At 51.0% G+C, this 18292-nt stretch overlaps 2 protein-coding genes across 5 annotated transcripts in view; both read left to right on the forward strand.

The window, feature by feature from the left end:
- The window catches only part of IQSEC2 (IQ motif and Sec7 domain ArfGEF 2), an 80169-nt gene extending 76500 nt beyond the window's left edge, over window positions 1-3669 (forward strand). For 2 of the 4 annotated variants that reach the window (XM_036271026.1, XM_036271024.1), the window contains 3 exons: window positions 123-296; window positions 779-828; window positions 1419-2461. In XM_036271026.1, coding sequence (XP_036126919.1) covers window positions 123-296; window positions 779-828; window positions 1419-2387 — 1193 coding nt within the window. In that variant the 3' untranslated portion in view covers window positions 2388-2461. Of the gene's footprint in view, window positions 1-122; window positions 297-778; window positions 829-1418 lie in introns of all 4 variants that reach the window. The other 2 variants (XM_036271022.1, XM_036271025.1) reach the window with 2 other exon arrangements.
- A 7055-nt stretch (window positions 3670-10724) lies between these two features.
- KDM5C (lysine demethylase 5C) overlaps window positions 10725-18292 on the forward strand; it is a 33290-nt gene continuing 25722 nt past the window's right edge. Inside the window, 4 exon segments of the mRNA XM_036270205.1 lie at window positions 10725-11190; window positions 15043-15120; window positions 17624-17746; window positions 18058-18228. Coding sequence (XP_036126098.1) covers window positions 11041-11190; window positions 15043-15120; window positions 17624-17746; window positions 18058-18228 — 522 coding nt within the window. The 5' untranslated portion in view covers window positions 10725-11040.

Below are 18292 nucleotides of genomic sequence, written 5' to 3' on the forward strand. Positions count from 1 at the left end.
AACGGCGGATCCCTGGGGACAGAGTAGGCAAAGGGAAAGGCCCATGGTGGGCTGGGGTCAGTCAGGTGGCCTCTCACTCCTGTTCCTGACCTTGGATCCCTGTCTCCCTCCCTGCCATCCAGCGGAGCTGGAGAAGCAGAAAGGTATGATGCGGCCTAACGCTTCCCAGCCCGGAGGGGCCAAGGACTCAGTGAATGGCACGCTGGCCCGAAGCAGCCTGGAGGATACCTACGGAGCAGGCGATGGGCTCAAACGGGGTGCGCTCAGCAGCTCCCTGCGAGACCTCTCAGATGCAGGCAAGTCTTCCGGGCCCCTGCCCTGGCTGGGGAGACGTGGGACCCGGTGTCCGCTTTGCCTCCTTTCACTGACCGGCAGCCTTCCCTGCACCCGCCACATATGCAAGCCCCCTGCCTTCATCCAGAGCCCTGGGCTCTGCGCTGCAGGGGGCCTGGGAGCCAAGTCAGAACAGGTGGAGCCCAGGGTTCGGGCCAGGGAGTGTGCAGCGGGGCCACAGTCTTAGCCCCTCTCTGCTGTTCCACCTCTCCTCTTTTTCCTCTTCTATTTCTCCTGAACTACCTCTCCTCCTCCTCCATCTCTTCCTCCTTTTGCTCCTCCTTCTCCACCTCTCCTCCTCCCCACCCCCCTTCTTCAGTGGGGGAAAGGGAATAGGGTGTCTGTCCCCGGGAGGGGCCCAGACCCGGTGCCCAGCTCAGGAGCCCAGCAGGGTGGGGAGGGGGGGTTGCCACTCTGACGCTGGGCTCCTTGCTTGTGGGTGCAGGGAAGCGGGGGCGGCGTAACAGCGTGGGATCGCTGGACAGCACCATCGAAGTAAGTGCCAGCTCCTGCCCAACTTGCCCTCTGCATGAGCCCTGCCCTGCGTGGACCCCGGAGGAGGAGGGGCCCTGTTGCTTCTCCCCTCTTCCCTGCTGGGAACCCTGCGGCTGCCTCTCCCAGCCAACCACTCTCTCCATCTGTCCTCAACTCTGTCTGTCCTCACTCTGCCTGTCTCTCAGTCTGTCTTCCACTCTCCCGAGCCCCCTCTCAACCCCTGGGCCGACTCTGAGTAGTAAGGCCCTTGGAGTTGGGCCGAGGAGCTCATACCTCCAAGTCCTGCTCTTGGAGCCTCAGCGAGTCGCTCTGTCTCTCTGGGCCTAACATTCTCTGCCTGCAAAATGGGGATGAGGAGGGACCGCTAATTCTTCCTCTCTCAGCTGAGGCTCAGATGAGGTAGTGGATTTGACAGCACAGCCCTGCCAGCTGGGGAGCTCCATGTACAAGTACAGGACTGTTACTCGGTTCTCATGATGCTGTGGGGGGCTCCTGTCTCCCCAGCTCCAGCCCTCAGGGCCCAGGGGGAGTTTAGGGTTGGGGATTTAGGGTGTCTAGACTGGCCTGACTTCCCTCCCTCCCCCTTCCAGGGGTCCGTTATTAGCAGTCCACGCCCTCACCAGAGGATGCCACCTCCGCCCCCACCCCCGCCGCCAGAGGAGTACAAGAGCCAGAGGCCCATCTCCAACTCCTCATCCTTCCTGGGCTCCCTATTTGGAAGCAAGCGGGGCAAGGGGCCCTTCCAGATGCCACCACCGCCAACAGGCCAGGCCTCTGCCTCCTCTTCATCTGCTTCTTCCACCCACCACCACCACCACCACCACCACCACCATGGTCACAGCCACGGTAGCCTGGGGGTGCTGCCCGATGGGCAGTCCAAGCTCCAGGCACTGCATGCCCAATATTGCCAAGGACCAGGCCCTGCCCCGCCACCCTACCTTCCACCTCAGCAACCCCCTCTCCCCCCACCCCCTCAGCAGCCCCCACCCCTGCCTCAACTGGGCTCCATTCCACCACCTCCCGCCTCAGCCCCACCTGTGGGGCCACATCGCCACTTCCACGCCCACGGCCCAGTTCCGGGCCCCCAGCACTATACCTTGGGCCGGCCAGGCAGAGCTCCCAGACGGGGCGCTGGAGGACACCCTCAGTTTGCTCCACATGGCCGCCACCCCCTGCACCAGCCCACATCCCCATTGCCCCTGTACAGTCCTGCCCCCCAGCACCCTCCCGCTCACAAACAGGGCCCCAAGCACTTCATCTTCAGCCACCACCCACAGATGATGCCAGCAGCAGGGGCCTCTGGGGGCCCAGGATCCCGGCCACCAGGGGGCTCCTACTCCCACCCCCACCACCCCCAGTCACCACTGTCCCCACACTCGCCCATTCCACCGCACCCCTCCTACCCACCCCTGCCCCCACCCTCGCCCCACACCCCGCACTCACCCCTGCCGCCCACCTCCCCCCATGGCCCACTGCACGCCTCTGGGCCCCCCGGCACAGCCAACCCACCCACTGCAAACCCTAAGGCCAAGCCAAGTCGGATTAGCACCGTGGTCTGATGAATGGAGAGAGTGAGCTGGGGCCCAGGGAGGTCCGGGGACTCCACAGGAGAGGGGCCGTGTACTCTCTCTCTGCTTTCTCAGTTTTTCCAAAATATATATACACATAGAAATGTCCTCCTCCCCACTTCCTCCCTGCCTCGGGACCCCTCCTCTAACCCCCAACAGTCGCCATGGGGTTTCCTTCCAGATTCGAGGATCCTTGCCACTTGAAGCCTGGATACAGGGCTCGAGCTCTGGGGAGTGTTGAGGACTTTTTGGAGATCCCCCCCCCACCCCCGCACCAGGTCCAGCTGGGTGGCCTCAGACCTCCCCGCCAGTGTGAGCTTCCTGTCGGCTCTGGCTGGTAGGGAAGGGCAGGCGTCAGGGAGGGTGAAGGTAGGGCACCTCTGGCCACGAGGGGCTAGGAGGGAGCTCCGCAGAGTTGTCAAACCTTAGGGTGTGGCCCTCTCTCTGACCTCAGGGCCTGGCTCCACATTTCCATGTGTCTCTCCGCCTGCTGGAGGACATGGACTGTCCCTGCACTAGGTGGGTGGGCCCCGGCTTACGCTGGCCCCCAGATGGGGCAGTGCTTCCTTTCCAGAGCAAGTCTGTGCCCCAGCTCAGACCTCTTCAGCATCAGGCCCTTGCCTCTCCTTGCTCCGTTCTTATCCTGATCAAAGTTCAGACAGGTTGGGCGGGTGGGGGGGCTCAGGTCTGGGATGAGAAGGGCACTGCCCTCCCTCACCCATATTGCATGCCCCCCCCTTCCCTTACATCTACCACACCTACAATGGAAGACAATGCACTTTACAAATATCACCCACACACACCTCTCTGGGGCAGGGCACTCAGCATCAGCCCTGGGAGAGAGGCTCCCAGAGGGCCACCATGAACCCAAGCTGTCCCTCCTGAGGCAGAGATTGAAGCCATCAGAGCCGGGGCTGGGAGCCAGAATGCCTGAGTCCTTCTGTCCATCAAAATCTCCGCTGCCTCTCCAGCCCCTTTACAGCCCTGTTTATTTATTATAAATATATTTTTTACAAACTCCAGCTCCTCTTCTTGCCCCGCATATCCAGCTCCTTTCTCAGCTCCTGCCCCCCTCTCCCCTCTCCACCATGGGCCTACAGTAGAGACAGACAGACATGGCTGGCTGTGGGGCCAGGGACCGAGGGGCCTGGGGGCAGGGGAGGGTGGCAGTGGGAGGGGCTGTATGGAGAGGAGCTGGGGTTCAGGCATTGTCTTTTTTCCTCCTTGTATATAAGAATGTATATTTGATGCCTCATAAAAGACCTTGTGCTCACCTCCCGCCTCTGCCTCCTCCTTATGCCCCCTCCCCCATGGTGCAGCCCATGGAGAGAGGCCTTAGCCCTGGGAGGTGAGGCACTAAATGGGAGAAGCTCAGGCAAGTGGGTGGGTGAGGTGCTTCGACTGGGTGGGAAGTGGGCGAGGGAGGTTTTCCCATCTCATTTTATTAACAGTCTGCATGAGAGTCATGAGGCTCTGGGCTGTGGAGTTGATCTAGTTCAAATGCTGGGGGTTTTCCTTGCTAGGTATGTGCACTTGGGAAAGAGATCCTCTCTGAGTGGGCGTCTCGGTTTAAAACTTGGGGTGATGAGCCATTGCCACACAGAAGTAAGAAGTGTCAAGCCTCCAGCGTGGAATAGGTGCTCAGCAAAGTAGTTCCCTTCCCCTCCGTTCACAGCCTGGATACTTCCTTCTACTCTTGTGGCATCTATACTCATACTTACCCTTCCTGTGGCTGGTTTGACTTTGCCCCGGAGTCCTCTCCCCTCCCTACAGCTGGCTACATTTCTGTCCTTAAGGGGGTTGGTGACTTGGGTCAGGAAACCAGAGACTAGTACATTCTAAGAGCTCTGTGTATATACTTGGATTAGACAACAAATAGCCGGACTGCCTTTAGTTTACTGAAGGAGGGGAAAGGCCCACACAAGGGAAGGGTCTTTCCCGAGGCCACCAGCAGTCCCCCAAACAGCTTTCCTATGAAACGGACGTGTTTCCAGCACCAGTGATTATGTCCTGGGCCTCGGCAGGCGGAATAGGGCAAAACAATGGCTCTGAGGGTCAGCAGGGTCCCCAGAAGCAACAGTCAGTACATATTTTTGGCGCCTTTTTAGTCTGGAATGGCCTCCAGGAAGGCCTGGTTTGGATGGCCCTACGCTTTAGCATCTTGAACCAATGTCTGTTTTCTTCCTCATATGCACATTTCGGCAAAAGCAGCGGCTGAAGCCATCTAAGTAAGCATTTGATGCCTCCTTGAGGACCAGACCTAAGTGAAGACCTTAGCCCCAGAGAATCGGGAATTCAGTCGAATTAGCACTTTTTGGTTTCTCCCCTGGTAGACCCTGTAGACCAAGCTGCACTGCCTTTGGTGATGCCCCTGTTCTTCCCCCTTCAGTTTGATGCTGGTTTTGTCTTCCCAAAGCTCAGTTTTAGCACTCAAGTCCTTTGGCAAGTCACCTGGCCCCTCAGAGCTTGGTCTTTCACCTGTAAAACAGGGACACTAATCTTGTGGGGCAATTGTTAATAGATGCATGTGAAATGCCCACCTCCTGTCAGATGCACTGAGCAGTGTTCAGCCACCGACGGGAAGAAGTGTAAGCTCCTTGCCTTGACATTGCGGGTTCTCCACCGCGTGGCCCAGCCAATCTCTAGTCCTAATTCATTCCTTGCCCACATTTTGGACATCCACTCACTGTTCCCTGAAAAGGCCAGTGTGTAACTTCCAAATTCAGTACAGTTGACCCTTGAACAACACGGGTCTGAACCGCACAGGTCCATTGCTGATCTGCAGTGGGTCAGCACCCTTCCCTCTCCCCCACATTGTTCAAGGGTTAACTGTAGTTTACCTGTGCCTTTCCCGCTGCCAGACATGCTCTCCCCAATATCCCTGAGGAAGAGTTTCTCACTCTGGGAGATGGGCTTAAAGGACCCATCCCTCACAGAATGTGCCCTTGGTCACATTGTCTAAGATCCCTCACATCATCGTCTGTCTCCTCCACCAGGCTATAAGTAGTTCAAGATGACACTGGTCTGAATCATCTGCCCAGAGCATTGCCCAGCACAGTGCTTGGGACAGCACAGATGACACTAAAATGGGGCTGATCTGAATGAATGAATCGTTCTTTCTAAGCTAAATCTTAGAGGAAGTTATCTTTGGTTGATTTACTGACTGATGCTCATGTGTACCAAGTTTTGGGGCCCCTTTGGGACAGCCTCATGTTTCCTTCAGCTCTTTCTGATGTCCTCCCCTCCCCTCCTCATTGTAGTCCCAGCACTGGGCTGTCCCTGCCCCACCTGCCCCCTCCCCAGTCAGATGATGGAGGGGCAGTTCAGCTCCTCACCTGATTTCTCTGAGGACCTGAGAAAAGAAGGCCATGGGCTGTCCTCATATCAAAGGTTCTACTGCCAGTCTCTTTAGGGATGTAGCTGGAGAGGGACAACACAGAACAAAGGACAAAGGTTCTAGAATCTCAGAGTACTTACCTTTGTCCTAGACCAGTGCTGTCCAGTTGGTCTTTCTGTGATGGTGGAAATGTCCTGTCACTGCACTGTCCAATGCCGTAATCTCTAGCCCCATGTGGCTCCTTAAAACAGGCGAGTGCCACTGAGGAGCCACATTTTACATTTAAATTTAAACAGCCACATGTGGATAGTGGCTACCATATGGAACAGTGCAGGACAAGACCTTGAGGAGTGGACAGCCTGGTGGGGTGATGTCCATACAATATATGCAGTAAGTACAGGCCCAGAAGGAAGCACAGTGTGCATGGGGGCGCAAAGGAGGGAAAAGCCCAACTGGGGGTGGAGAGGGAGGGGTAGGTCAGGGAAGCATTTCTGGAACTGTCCCTTTCCTTGAGTCTTGAAGGGTGAGTAGGAATTGGCCTGGTAAAGAAGGGCATTTGGCAGAGGGAGCTCCATATGAAAAGGCATGGAGTCTGCGATGTGTTTGTGGAGCAATGAGAAAGGAACAGCAGAGGGCGGGCAGTCCATGTATCATTTCTCTGTTGCCACAAAGTTTCTCACCCGGGCCTCAGCATGAGCTAGAGACCAGGTGATACATCGGGCCCCACAGTGTCTCCACCATAAAGTTACTATTTTGCCCTCTGTAATTAATGAGTATCTGTGGAGAGATGCACTGAAATAATGTAAATATCTTATTACTCCTCAAACTTGCACCCACGAGTTTTAGCATTCACTGGTGATCCTCCAGGTAGCCAAAGGGTGATTTTCAAACGCCATCATTCTTTTGACTCGGATCAGTTGGCTTTCCACTGTAAGGGAGAGCTCTCCCCTCTCCTTTATTTATTTGTATCCTCATGGACTCATGGTTACCTGTTTTATTCAATGGGTTATATATAACCCATTAATATCGCTCTTTCTTTTTGATGTTCATATGTCCCAGATTTGGCCATCCAGAGGTGCTCCAAGCTAGCGCCTGTGTCATTTTGGCAGGTCCCCATCTTTCTTTGAACACTTGCTTGTTTTCTGGCACCACAAGATATTCCAGCCTCATTTTGTACTTTCCCTTCCCCAGCCCTGGCATCAGTCATTTTTTTCCAAGAAGTCCTGGTTCTTTTGGATTGAGAATGGCACTTAGGAACCAAGATTTGGGCACTAAGTGTTATAGCTGCTTTAAGAGTTTGCTTTTTTACCTGAAAAAAGTTTGAGCATCTATTGATGGTTTCCTAACTCCATCATTCCTTTAAGAAAGAGCTGTCTCTTTTCCCTCATTTTATTTCTTTATATCAGTATGAAGTTATGGATTTTTATTGTATTCAATGAGCTATAACCCACTACTACTATAATTCATTTAGAATTATCATTATTTGAATATATCTTTCTATTATTATATGTATGTATTAAGCATATAATATACCTCTCTCTCTCTCTCTCTCTGGATATCTGTCTATCTATATATAGATAGATATCCATGAGTTTACACGGATACCTTGATACCTTGAGGAGGCTCTTTTAATACAGACTAGTAATAGTAAATGGCTCTCACAAGGGTAGAAGATCAGAAAATGGCATGGCAGGAGGGGATGGATTCCAGAACTCTTTAGGAGTCAGAACTCACAGCTGACATCTACTTCAGAACTGGAAGGGACCTTATTTTACAAATCAAAACAGTGAGACACAAAGTCACATTCATCTAGTTCATCCAGAAAACATGGATGAGGCGAGTGTGGTCAAGAGCCCACCAAGCCTTCTAATCAGAGCTCTGTACCAGCTCCATGCCAGACTCTCTCCCCCAAGAGGGTGCCCAGCCCCCAGTCCAAGGTGAGCTCCCTGGTGCGTCCTAGTTCTTAACTGTGCAGTGCCCAGACTCGGGGTGGTCCTCAGCAAGGTCTTGTTTCAGCAAGACCTAAGGCTTAGAAAAGGAACTCATTTCCTGAGTACCTTACTGTGTGTGTTGGAGGTGGGCACCATCTGAGACTTTTACTGGCAGAATTGTATGGCAGTCAGACAGACTTTGGTGTGAATTCTGGCTCTGCCATTTACTGGCCATGTGACTTGGGTAAGTTTATACTTCCCAGAGCTTCAGTCTCCTCATCTGTAAAACATGGATAACAATACCTACCTCCTAGCACCTGGCCTGTGATGAACAGCAGTCGTCATTATCTCAAATCTTCATAACTACCCTGTGAGGAAGGAATTATAGTGCCTCATTGGATGAATACAAAAATCAAGGCTCAAGGAGGTGAGGTACTTGGCAGATCTCAGTGGGTGAATGTAAGCTTTAGGAAAGCAGGGACCATGACTGTCCTGGTCCCCATTATATTCCCAGGGCCTGGAGAAATGCCTGGTACATAGCAGGAATTTAATAAATATTTGTGAATGAATGAATTGGATTAAACTTGGTCTCCTAACTCCCGATTCATGCTCTTTGTCCTTCGCTAAGCTGCCTCAAGATGGAAAGGACGAACTTCCTTCAGCCTAGGACTTGGCATATTCTCCCACCTTCTTCATTCTCCCCACCCTTCTCCTGCCCAGGTCTATTCCTGGTGAGAGCAAATGACAGAAGAGTATTTGACCAGGAGTCAACAACTTCCTGTGCAATAGCAGGCAAACTGTTCAATCTTTTTTGGAACATTGACTTACATCTTTCCCAAGACCTTTGCAAAGATTAAGGGAAGTAATTGGTATGAAAGAGCTACGTGGGCTGTTCTATGCTTACACATATGAGAGGCTAGTGATTTTGCTGTTATTAGCATTACCTCTCCTAGCTTGCTGTTTCCCATCCAGGCAGTTGTTCATTTGGGTTGTTCACTTGTGTTTCTGGTGGAAAGGGGCTGAGGTTTCTCTTGACACCTAGAAAACTAGAAAGATGTCACTATTTGTATTACTTGGGACAAGTTTCTTCACAAGCCAAGTGAGGATAAAGATTCCAAACAACATAATATAAGGATTCCGGTGATAAAAAATATGAAATCACTCAGCACAATGCCTGGAACAAAAGAGATTCTTTTTTTTTTTTTTTTTTTGTACATGCCCCTAGCGGGAACCGAACGCAGGACTCTCTGGTCCGCAGGTCGATGCTCCAACTGCTGAGCCAAACCGGCCAGGTCACAAAAGAGATTCTTAATAGGATTTAACATATTGGTTGTTGACTCTCAGAAATAAAAATAACAGTTAACAGATAACAAGGGCCTTCTATGTGCCAGATACTGTACAAAAGCCCTGAAAAGTAGGTATTATAATCCCCATTTGTTTCAGAAGTTAGGACTTGCCCAAGGTCACATAATTAGACAATGGCAGAGAGCTGGTGGAACTAGAAGTTGGGACTATCTGACCCCAGCTCCTACCACTGTGCCCTACTCCCACAGGTAGGCTGTCCTTAGCTCATTCCTGAAGCAGGCAGAATATGTACCTATATATACTGGGACACAGTATGTGATTAGGAACAATTAACTGAATGAAGGAATGACACTCCCTACCCCACATTCAAGTGTATAGCAGATGCTTAATATAGTATACACAGGAAATGTTTGCAAAGAGTTTATATTATTTTCTGTCAATATATACTAAGGCTACTCAAAAATATACATTCATTTTTCTTTCGTTTACTCAACATTAATTTATTGCTTATCATGCCAAGTGTTAAGAATGTATAAGGCCACATTATCCCTGCCTTAAGGAATTCAGTCTGATGGGGGAACACAAAATAAGCACTTAATCAGCATGTATACAAGTACTCAAATATGTGTATAGCAGATGTTCAAAATGTATGCAGTAGGCCCACAACTGTTGAACAACAAAGATGATCCTCACATACAGTAGATGACTAATGCACGGGAAAAGTACTGGTTTGATACTCATTTGCAGTAGTTGCGATAAACCTATTCAGAGACTGCTCAATGAACATGTACACGATAGGAGTGGATGTATACATAGTAGGTACTCAAATGCATATGACAGGGGCTATATACAATAAATGCAATCCATGTACACAGATAGTTGAAAAGTACACTGTAGGCTCACAAATGCACAAACAATGCTTCATAGGAGAGGGAATGATGGGTGATAGATAAATATGCAGTTGCTAAACATCCAGTAGTTAAAATATATACACTTAGGCTTATATTGTAGAAGTACATGCCAGAAATATGCACACAATAGAAGTGCATACAGAACTGTTGAAAGTGTTCTTTAAAATGCTAATTGACAATGACTCTTTGGGGGTAAGAATGGAAGCCCCATCTTTGAGAGGCCTCTGTGAATATGCTTGCACAAAATAAATATTTTCTTCCTTTCATTGGGTCCCAGGATTCTAAAAATCCATAACCCCCAGGGAGTGAGCAGCTTCCTCCCTTCCTTCCTTCAAAGCCCTAGAGGTGTCAGCGCCTAGAGCTGAGAGCTCCTTACATCTCCCCTCAACCTGTGGGCTAGCAGAAGGGGTCGCTTGCGAGGGCCCACAACGTAAAGGCCCTGGAGGAGAGAATGTTGGGGCGGGGTTCCCACCAGGGCTGAGGTCATGGAGGGAGGGGATGCCAGTTTCGGCCTACCGCCCACCAACCCCTGCTCCTCTTCCGGTCTGTCTTCATAACGCGCATGCGCACCACTGGCCTTTAAACGTGCACCGCTGCTCCATCCGGAAAAAGGATCCGGCATGTTAATTACAGTTTTGCTCCTCCGCCGCTGAGCAGAACTATTTGATCTCAGTCTGGAAGCTACTTTTGAGTTCCCGCTTCCAAATAGGGAACCCACGCCTGCCGATTCTGCTCGGTCCTCACGGGGTGAAGGCTTCCTAGGGCTTGGTCTCATACAAGACATACGAGGCTCGGAGGAACACCCCGCGGAGGGATCCGGTTTGTTGTGGTGTGGGAAGGGGGGGAGGACGCTGACAAACCAAGATGGCGGCGGCGGCGGTGAAGGCCGCGGCGGTTGGGAGGTAACTGTGGTGGTGAAGGCTGCGGGAGTTGGGAGGCAGCGGCAGAGTTTGGAAGGAACGGAGCAGGATTAAGAGGTGGTAGCAGTAGGGTCAGCCTTTGCCTCTCAGAGCGCGGCACTCAACACGCCCCCTTGGCTCCCGGCGGGCGGCGGCCGCCCTTCTTAGGGCCTAGTCTCCGAGCAGTGCCTCGGTTTCATACAGTGGCATCCGCCATGAGTCCTTAAGGGCTGTCCGAGCCCTCCAGTCCTAGGGTCCACCATGGAGCCGGGGTCTGATGACTTCCTACCGCCGCCGGAGTGCCCGGTGTTCGAACCTAGCTGGGCCGAGTTCCGAGACCCTCTTGGCTACATCGCGAAAATCAGGCCCATCGCCGAGAAGTCCGGCATTTGCAAGATCCGCCCACCCGCGGTAAGGCCTGGGGCCGGTGGTCCCCGGCGGCGTGGCCGGGGATGAGAAACTAGGGTAGCCGGCGGGGGAGTCTTGGGCGCAGGGCAGCTGGAGATGTGGGGAAATGGGGTGGCTGGGACCGTTGTGGATGCGGTGCGGGTCGGAGAAAGGATGATGGGGCCAGGGGTCTTCGTGATGTGTGGCCCCCAAGTGACCTAAGCTCAGAAACCCACCCCCACCCCCACCTTGCCTTTCAGAACTACCCCCGGTAAGGGTCCAGACAGGGATGCCTAGTGGACCCCGGAGAGTTCACAGAGAGGCACACGCACGTCTCTTAGTTACTCTGAACCACCCAGGTCAAGGCTGCACTAAATAAGGCCTTTCCGCCATCTGCTGTCATCACTTCTCTTAAGGGAGGCGGTGTGTGGTAGTGGGAACAACATAGCTCGGAAAGGAGACAGACCTGAGTTCAAAACTACCCCTCTGCAGCTTCCCAGCTGTGTGACCTTGGACAAGTAACATAATCTCTCCAAGCCTGTGAAAGGGGTCCTATGAATAGTTATTTCAAAAATTCGATTAAAGTAGAGAGCGTCTATGTGTAGTAGGCACTAGATAAGTGGTAATTACGTGACTGCGAAGGTGTTTGGTGTAGTCGTTGGTTTGCTTCTATGTGAGTTGACTCATATTTACTCCACACCCTGCCAGGCCCATCCATCTATGATACTAACCTAGCCTGGTAGATCAGTCAGGAAATCAATCTCACAGGGGGATGCTCTATCTGGCTCCCCTGAGATGGGTTCAGGGAATTGTCCCCTTCTTTTCTTAATTGAAGACAGTATCCGGGCCTTTCCTGCACATCACCCCTCCCAGACTTGTCTTCTGTGGAGAGGATTGGACCAGTCGGCTTGGGGGGTGGGGTATGAGTCCTTCCCAGAGGATTTCTGTTCTGCTGTGCCCCAGGATGTAGAAGGTCCCAGAGGATAGGGTATTCTTGGACTCCCAGAAACAGACTGAAACTATGAAAGTCTGCCTCGTTTAGAACACTTGATTCCCAGAGGTCAGCGACAAAGGGCATATCTTTGCTCCTAGGCCTGGCTTCAGGCCAGGAGAAGTCCCCCAAGGGCTAAGATAGGCTGACATGGAGGAGAAATGATGATGTGTGTGTCACCACTTGGAATTCTAAAAGTAGGAATTGAGTTTGTCTGGAATAGGTGTTTTTGAGTAGGTGTCTCTGGCTGAAACTGGTTGGGAAGCCTCACTGCCACCTGAGGAGGGCACCGCAGGCCTTCTTATTCAACTTGGGGCTTTCTGGTGCTCTGCCACAGATCTAGGCTGGTTTCAAATGGATCCTCTGGGAGGTGTTGGGTAAACTAATTTCTTCCTTGTTGGAGCCTGGCCACAGATCTCTGAGGTATCCTTGTCCATGGTGAGGGAGTGGCAGTGGGTAGTGAAAGGTCAGGAAGGCTAGCAGAAAGGAGAAGCTGGAGTCCTGGGCAGCCTCTAGGAGGCAATATCTGACTTAGGGGGTAGTTGAGGCCTAAATTTCCATTTTTCTGTCTTGTATTTATTTGGGCAGCCTGGCCTTGTGCAGGTGTTATTACCCTTCCTTGGGGTAGGGTAGGTGTGGGGGGACTAGGAAGGGGAAAAGTGACAGGTCCCTGGTGTGTGTGTGTGTGTGTGTGTGTGTGTGTGTGTGACATGCGGGGGAGGGGGTCCTTTGTTATACTTCTGTACCTCAACAGTGTGCTCTCTCCAATTCAGGAGACCTGACTCTGGTTTTGTTCTTTTTTTTTTTTTCTTTCTCCTCTGGGGGCTGCTCCTAGGCCACCGTTAGGCAGCCAAGCCTTCTGGCTGGAATTTGAAGCACTCACCCAAGTGGTGCTTGGGCCCAGGGTGGGAACCTGTGTAAGGGTGGGTTCTTGGGAGTGGAAGTTTGCCGAGGAAGGGTGATTTGGGCTGGATTTCTAGACAGGTAACTGCTACTTTTGGGGAAGATGGGTTGAAGAGTGTTGGTACCCTGGAGTAGACCCAGGGGACCTTGAGAAGGCCTTGCTTCCTGCATCAGGTAACCAACCTTTTTGGCACCATCCTGATAATACTGACACACTGAGTATTTGGCATACAGGAGTGTGGGACTGAAGGCAGGGTGAGGGAGCTCGTAGGTCCCAGAAGAGCCAGGCGGGGAGATTTGCTGGACCTCCCCCAGCTATCTGTTGCACCCATAGCTCCTGCTCTAGGATTTCGGTTCTGCCATTTCCTGTCAGTTTGCTTGATGGTGCTTATTCTTATCTAGAACTCAATTCAGCAGGAAGGAAGGGGGCCTGGAGTTTGGGGTTTGAGCACCTTTCTACCTGGGTTACCTGCGCTGAAGAAAAGCACTAATAATGGGAGGCAAGAGGGTGTGAGGAGTTTGCCTGGGCTTGAGCCACAGCAGTTGAGTCTTTTTTTTTTTTTTTTTTGCCCCTGCTTTCTGAGCCCCAGGTGTTTGCTATCTCCTTGGGGAGTAGGGGGAGTATGAGTGGATGCAAGTATGAATCCTCTGGACCCTTTTCTAAAAATGTGTGTGCAGAAGAGGCCAACAGCTTTTTCTTTTCTTTTGCTGCCCCCCCCCCCCCATACTTATGCATGTGTATATGACACTGGTAGCCTGGTGGAGTATAGAGAGCCCTTGCACTGGCAGTCAGAAGACATGGGTCTAGTCTTGGGTCTACCACTAATTCGGCATGTGATTTTAGAGAAATTACATTTCTTTCCCATTCATAAAATGAGGGCATTGGTCTAAACTACTTTAGGTTCTTTTCACCACCCCAGCAGGAGCCAGGGCTTTGGGGAGGAGAGGACTGTATGGAAGGACATTGGGGAGAGGGTTCTCCACAGCCACTCTTTGGGCAGGACACAACAAGCTCCAACTTGGCAAGGCAGAGCCTTCTCCACTTTTATTATCTTTCCCTGACTTCCCTTCTCCTCCCTAAAACCTCCCATTCTCAGCTACCATAGTTGGACATCCCTACACTCATACCTCCCCCCCCCCCCCCCATCTTACCCCCAACCCCTGAGGCTTCCTCCCCTGCCTCGGCTTGTACCAGGCAGGTGTTTGATAGAGGACTCAAGGAGCCTTCTAGGTGAGTGATGCAGGTTCCTGCTCCCTGTTTCTTGCTGTGTCTGTCTCAGGCCCTTTAAACCGAGAGAACAGACATTAAGGCCTAGACCTTTAAATCCTGCCAGAATCAGAGCTGATCTCCCCTGCCTGTATATTGGATGGTGGGGTCTGCCTTAGATGTCACATCTTAATGGTGGCACCTTTGAATAACATTTTCATTTGAAACCCACTTTAATTTTCCATGTTGGTCTTGTGAGGAAGCTAGGGCAAGGGTTCATAGTCCTACCCTACAGATGTGAAAGCATGTACAGAAAGGTAAAATCCCATAGCTAGTAAGTAGTGGAGCTAGAACATGAACCTAGGTCTTCTGTCTCCAAATCCTGTGTACTTTCCAGTACTTTCAGACTGTGTCCTACAGTGTATGCACAGGGGGCGAAGGGTTAATATGGGTATAGGGAAAGTTTGGGGTCAAGTGTTTTGGGCCCCATCTCTCTATTTCTTGAAATCCTAGCACACTGTACTGTTGGGAGGGACTTGGGAGAAGTTTCCTAGGACCTATGCATGGGGCATTGGGTGTAGACTTGAGGGGCTGCTAAGGCCCTGTTGTGAGTTCTGTGTGTGGTGTAATGGGTTGGATGTTTGCCAGGTTAAAAGGTCTGGGGTGGCTAAAGATCTGGAAAGGTGTGAATGGGGTGTTGAACTGCTTTTTGTGCCCTCTGGTCTTGCACTATGCTGGAATAACCCAACTCCCTTTCCCCTCTGTACCCTCTCAGGACTGGCAGCCACCCTTTGCTGTGGAAGTGGACAACTTCAGATTTACTCCCCGAATCCAGAGGCTGAATGAACTAGAGGTGAGAAGACTAACAGCTGGTGACGGGGTTGGGAGAATGGTTACCTGAGCTCTGACCCCTCTTTCCTTATACCTTCTCTGGCTAAGATACTTTACTGACTAGGCCTTTATTCTCTCTTCTGTGAAGTTGCATGGAGGAAGCTTTAGGGCTCTGAATATAACCAAGAATATGGGCATTTGGCATTTCAGGTCTCGTGGCCCAAAAGCTGGGGATATCCCTTTTCTGCAAAGGTTTACTATTTCTGAAGTTCCCCTGTCAACCAATCTACTCTAGCTGGCTCTCCCAACGACTGGATCTCAAGCTGCAAGCAACAGTTAGCCCAATGGCTCTCATCTCTGCTGCCTTCTAGTCAAGAGGATAAGCCCAAGGTCTCAAAATGGAGAGTGTTGGGCCACAACAGCCAAAAGCTTTCTCAATCTCCCTGACAGAGAAGTATGGGGCTGGCTGAGACCCTTTCTTGCTTGACCAGCTGAATATGGCCTCATTATCCAATTCATCCACGGCCTTGTGCTTCTTACCTTTCTTCTATGGTGTTTGATGAGGTGGATGGGTGGGAACAACACAAAAACTTGCCTGTGTGGAGGCTGGAATGATTACAAATTTGGGCAGTGGGTCAGACTGGAAGTCTTTTCCCTCTTCCTTTTGTTCTGTACAGGAAGTCCAGGCCCTTTGCATGGATAGGTGAGGTTTTCCACTAAGGGCTTGAGACTGTCCTGGGGTAAATGAGAATGGGTACCCTGAATCCAGTTCCAGATAAGATCCTGGACTTTTCCATGGAAGATGGAGGTTAGAAGCATGCTACCACCCCTCTCCCTCATTATTATGTGTCCATAAGCCTTACTAAATGTCCTGGAGGGATATTAGACCCAACTGAATACCCATGACCTAAAAGCTTGCTTGTTTTCTATACCATAGTTCCTCAACCTTGACACTATTGACATTTTGGCCCAGAACATTTTTTGTCATGGAGGGCTGTCCTGTGCATTGCAAAATGTTTATCAGCATCCCGGGCTTCTACCCATTGGTGCTAGTACTACCCTTTTTGTTACAGCAACCAAAATTATCTCCAGGCATAATTACATGTTCCTTGGGGGTGGGGGTATTGCCCCTCATTGAGAATCACTGTTCTAGGGTTAGTCTAGGTGCTGTTCAGATCAGGGCAAAAATCATCTCCTGTAAGGGATGCAAGTTTCTTAGAGAAATGGATCTGATCATATCTCTAGGAATACAGCTAGTGCAGGGTATCGCCTAATATGGGATGGGCAGGTTTTCCAGAAAGATAGTGCTGGCTAATGAGGGAGAGGAGCAGGGAGGAGGTCAAAGTTGGAAAGTTAAGAGGTTGAGATGAGGGAGTAGAGTTCCCTGACCCTTAGGGGTTCTGACATCTAAGGAGCCATAGGTTGTTTCTTTCTACAAATAGACCTTAGTTTTCCTCATCTATGAAATAGACCTGTCCCTGTTCCTCCTAATGGGGTCAGAGCAAGGTAGGAAATAGTAGTGGCTTATCTAGGTCTCCCTAGAATTCTGCCCTCTGACCAAGGTGAGGTGGTCATGGACTTGGGTCACTGAGATTCCAGGGAAGCATGATACATGCTTGATTCCTAGGATCTTTGGCCCACATCAGGTCCTGGGTTGGCCGGAGGCCAGTGCTGCTTTGGTATAGCATTGCTCAGTTCTTTAGGCATTCTGTCTCCAGCGTGCACTCTCACCCTAGTGCCCTGGAACACGTTTCATAGTTCGTAAGAGGAGATAAAAGTGCTCTTTTGGAGCCTTCATTCTCTGAAAGATGCCTAGAGCTTAAATGAAATTCTGGAGTTTCCAGAGGGCCTCACTGTTCTTCTCATAAGTTCACCCTTCTGGGGTAAGTAGACTGGGCACTTATTTTATTTCCCTTTTATAATTAGAAAATGGGGATCCAGAGAGTAAAATTGATTTGCTCAAGGCTGTTCAGCAAATCAGTAGCAGAGTTGCAGAGGACAAGCCGAAACTTGTTGACATTCAGATCTCTCTCTGTTTTTTAGTCAATTTGACATTCTAGCATTGTGTAAGTTTAAAGTAACATACAGCATATTACTTTGATACATTTATATATTGTAACATGATTGCTGATGTAGCGGTATTCATCACACTACATGTTATAGTGTCATATCATTATATCATTATACTGACATTCTGATTCCTGGTACCTGCTGTGTGACTTGAGGAAACGAGTTCTCTGTTAGAGAGATGATGATACTCATCCAGCCCTGTCAGGGAGATTGAGAAAGCTTTTGACTGTTGTGGCCCAACCCTCTCCATTTTGAGACCTTGGGCTGAACCTCTTGACTGGAAGGCAGCAGAGATGAGAGAGTTGGGCTGACTGTTGCTTACAGCTTGAGATCCAGTTCGTTGGGAGAGGCCCTAGGTAGTGGGACTCTCTGTACCCTTCCTCCTCCCCTAAGATTAGGCCAGAAGACAGGAGTCAAGTGGAAGAGTCAGCCTCTTTGAACCATTCCTTTTCCAGGCCCAGACGAGAGTGAAGCTGAACTACTTGGACCAGATTGCCAAATTCTGGGAAATCCAGGGCTCCTCCTTAAAGATTCCCAATGTCGAGAGGCGGATCTTGGACCTCTACAGCCTCAGCAAAGTAAGAACAGGTTTTTCTCAAACCCCTCCTCACCCCACGCCGTAATATCCTTGGTATTCTGGGGGCTCCCTTGGTTTGGATATTGGATCTCTAGGCTGCAATGGAAGGGGTACAGCCTGGTAGCACACAAGCTGTCATCAGAACTTCTGGGAATCTTGCTGCAGTTTGGATCTTCGTGGTGGTGGTAGAAGGAGGGGGGTAGCCCCTCAGCGCAGTGAGGGGCTGGAGTTATCCTCATTGCCCTTCCTGCAGGCCTACTCCCTCATGTACATACACAGCACGTCCACATCCCTTCCTGCTTGTCCTTGCAGATCGTGGTGGAGGAAGGTGGCTATGAAGCCATCTGTAAGGACCGTCGGTGGGCCCGGGTGGCCCAGCGCCTCAACTACCCACCAGGCAAAAACATTGGCTCCCTGCTACGCTCCCACTATGAACGCATCGTTTACCCCTATGAGATGTACCAGTCTGGAGCCAACCTGGTGGTAAGGATGCCAGGCTGGGGTGGAAGGAGGCTTCCCCCGCAAAGACACAGATTGTCACACTTGC

The sequence above is a fragment of the Molossus molossus genome, unplaced genomic scaffold (genome assembly GCF_014108415.1).
Source record: "Molossus molossus isolate mMolMol1 unplaced genomic scaffold, mMolMol1.p scaffold_m16_p_2, whole genome shotgun sequence".
NCBI classification, from domain to species: domain Eukaryota; kingdom Metazoa; phylum Chordata; class Mammalia; order Chiroptera; family Molossidae; genus Molossus; species Molossus molossus.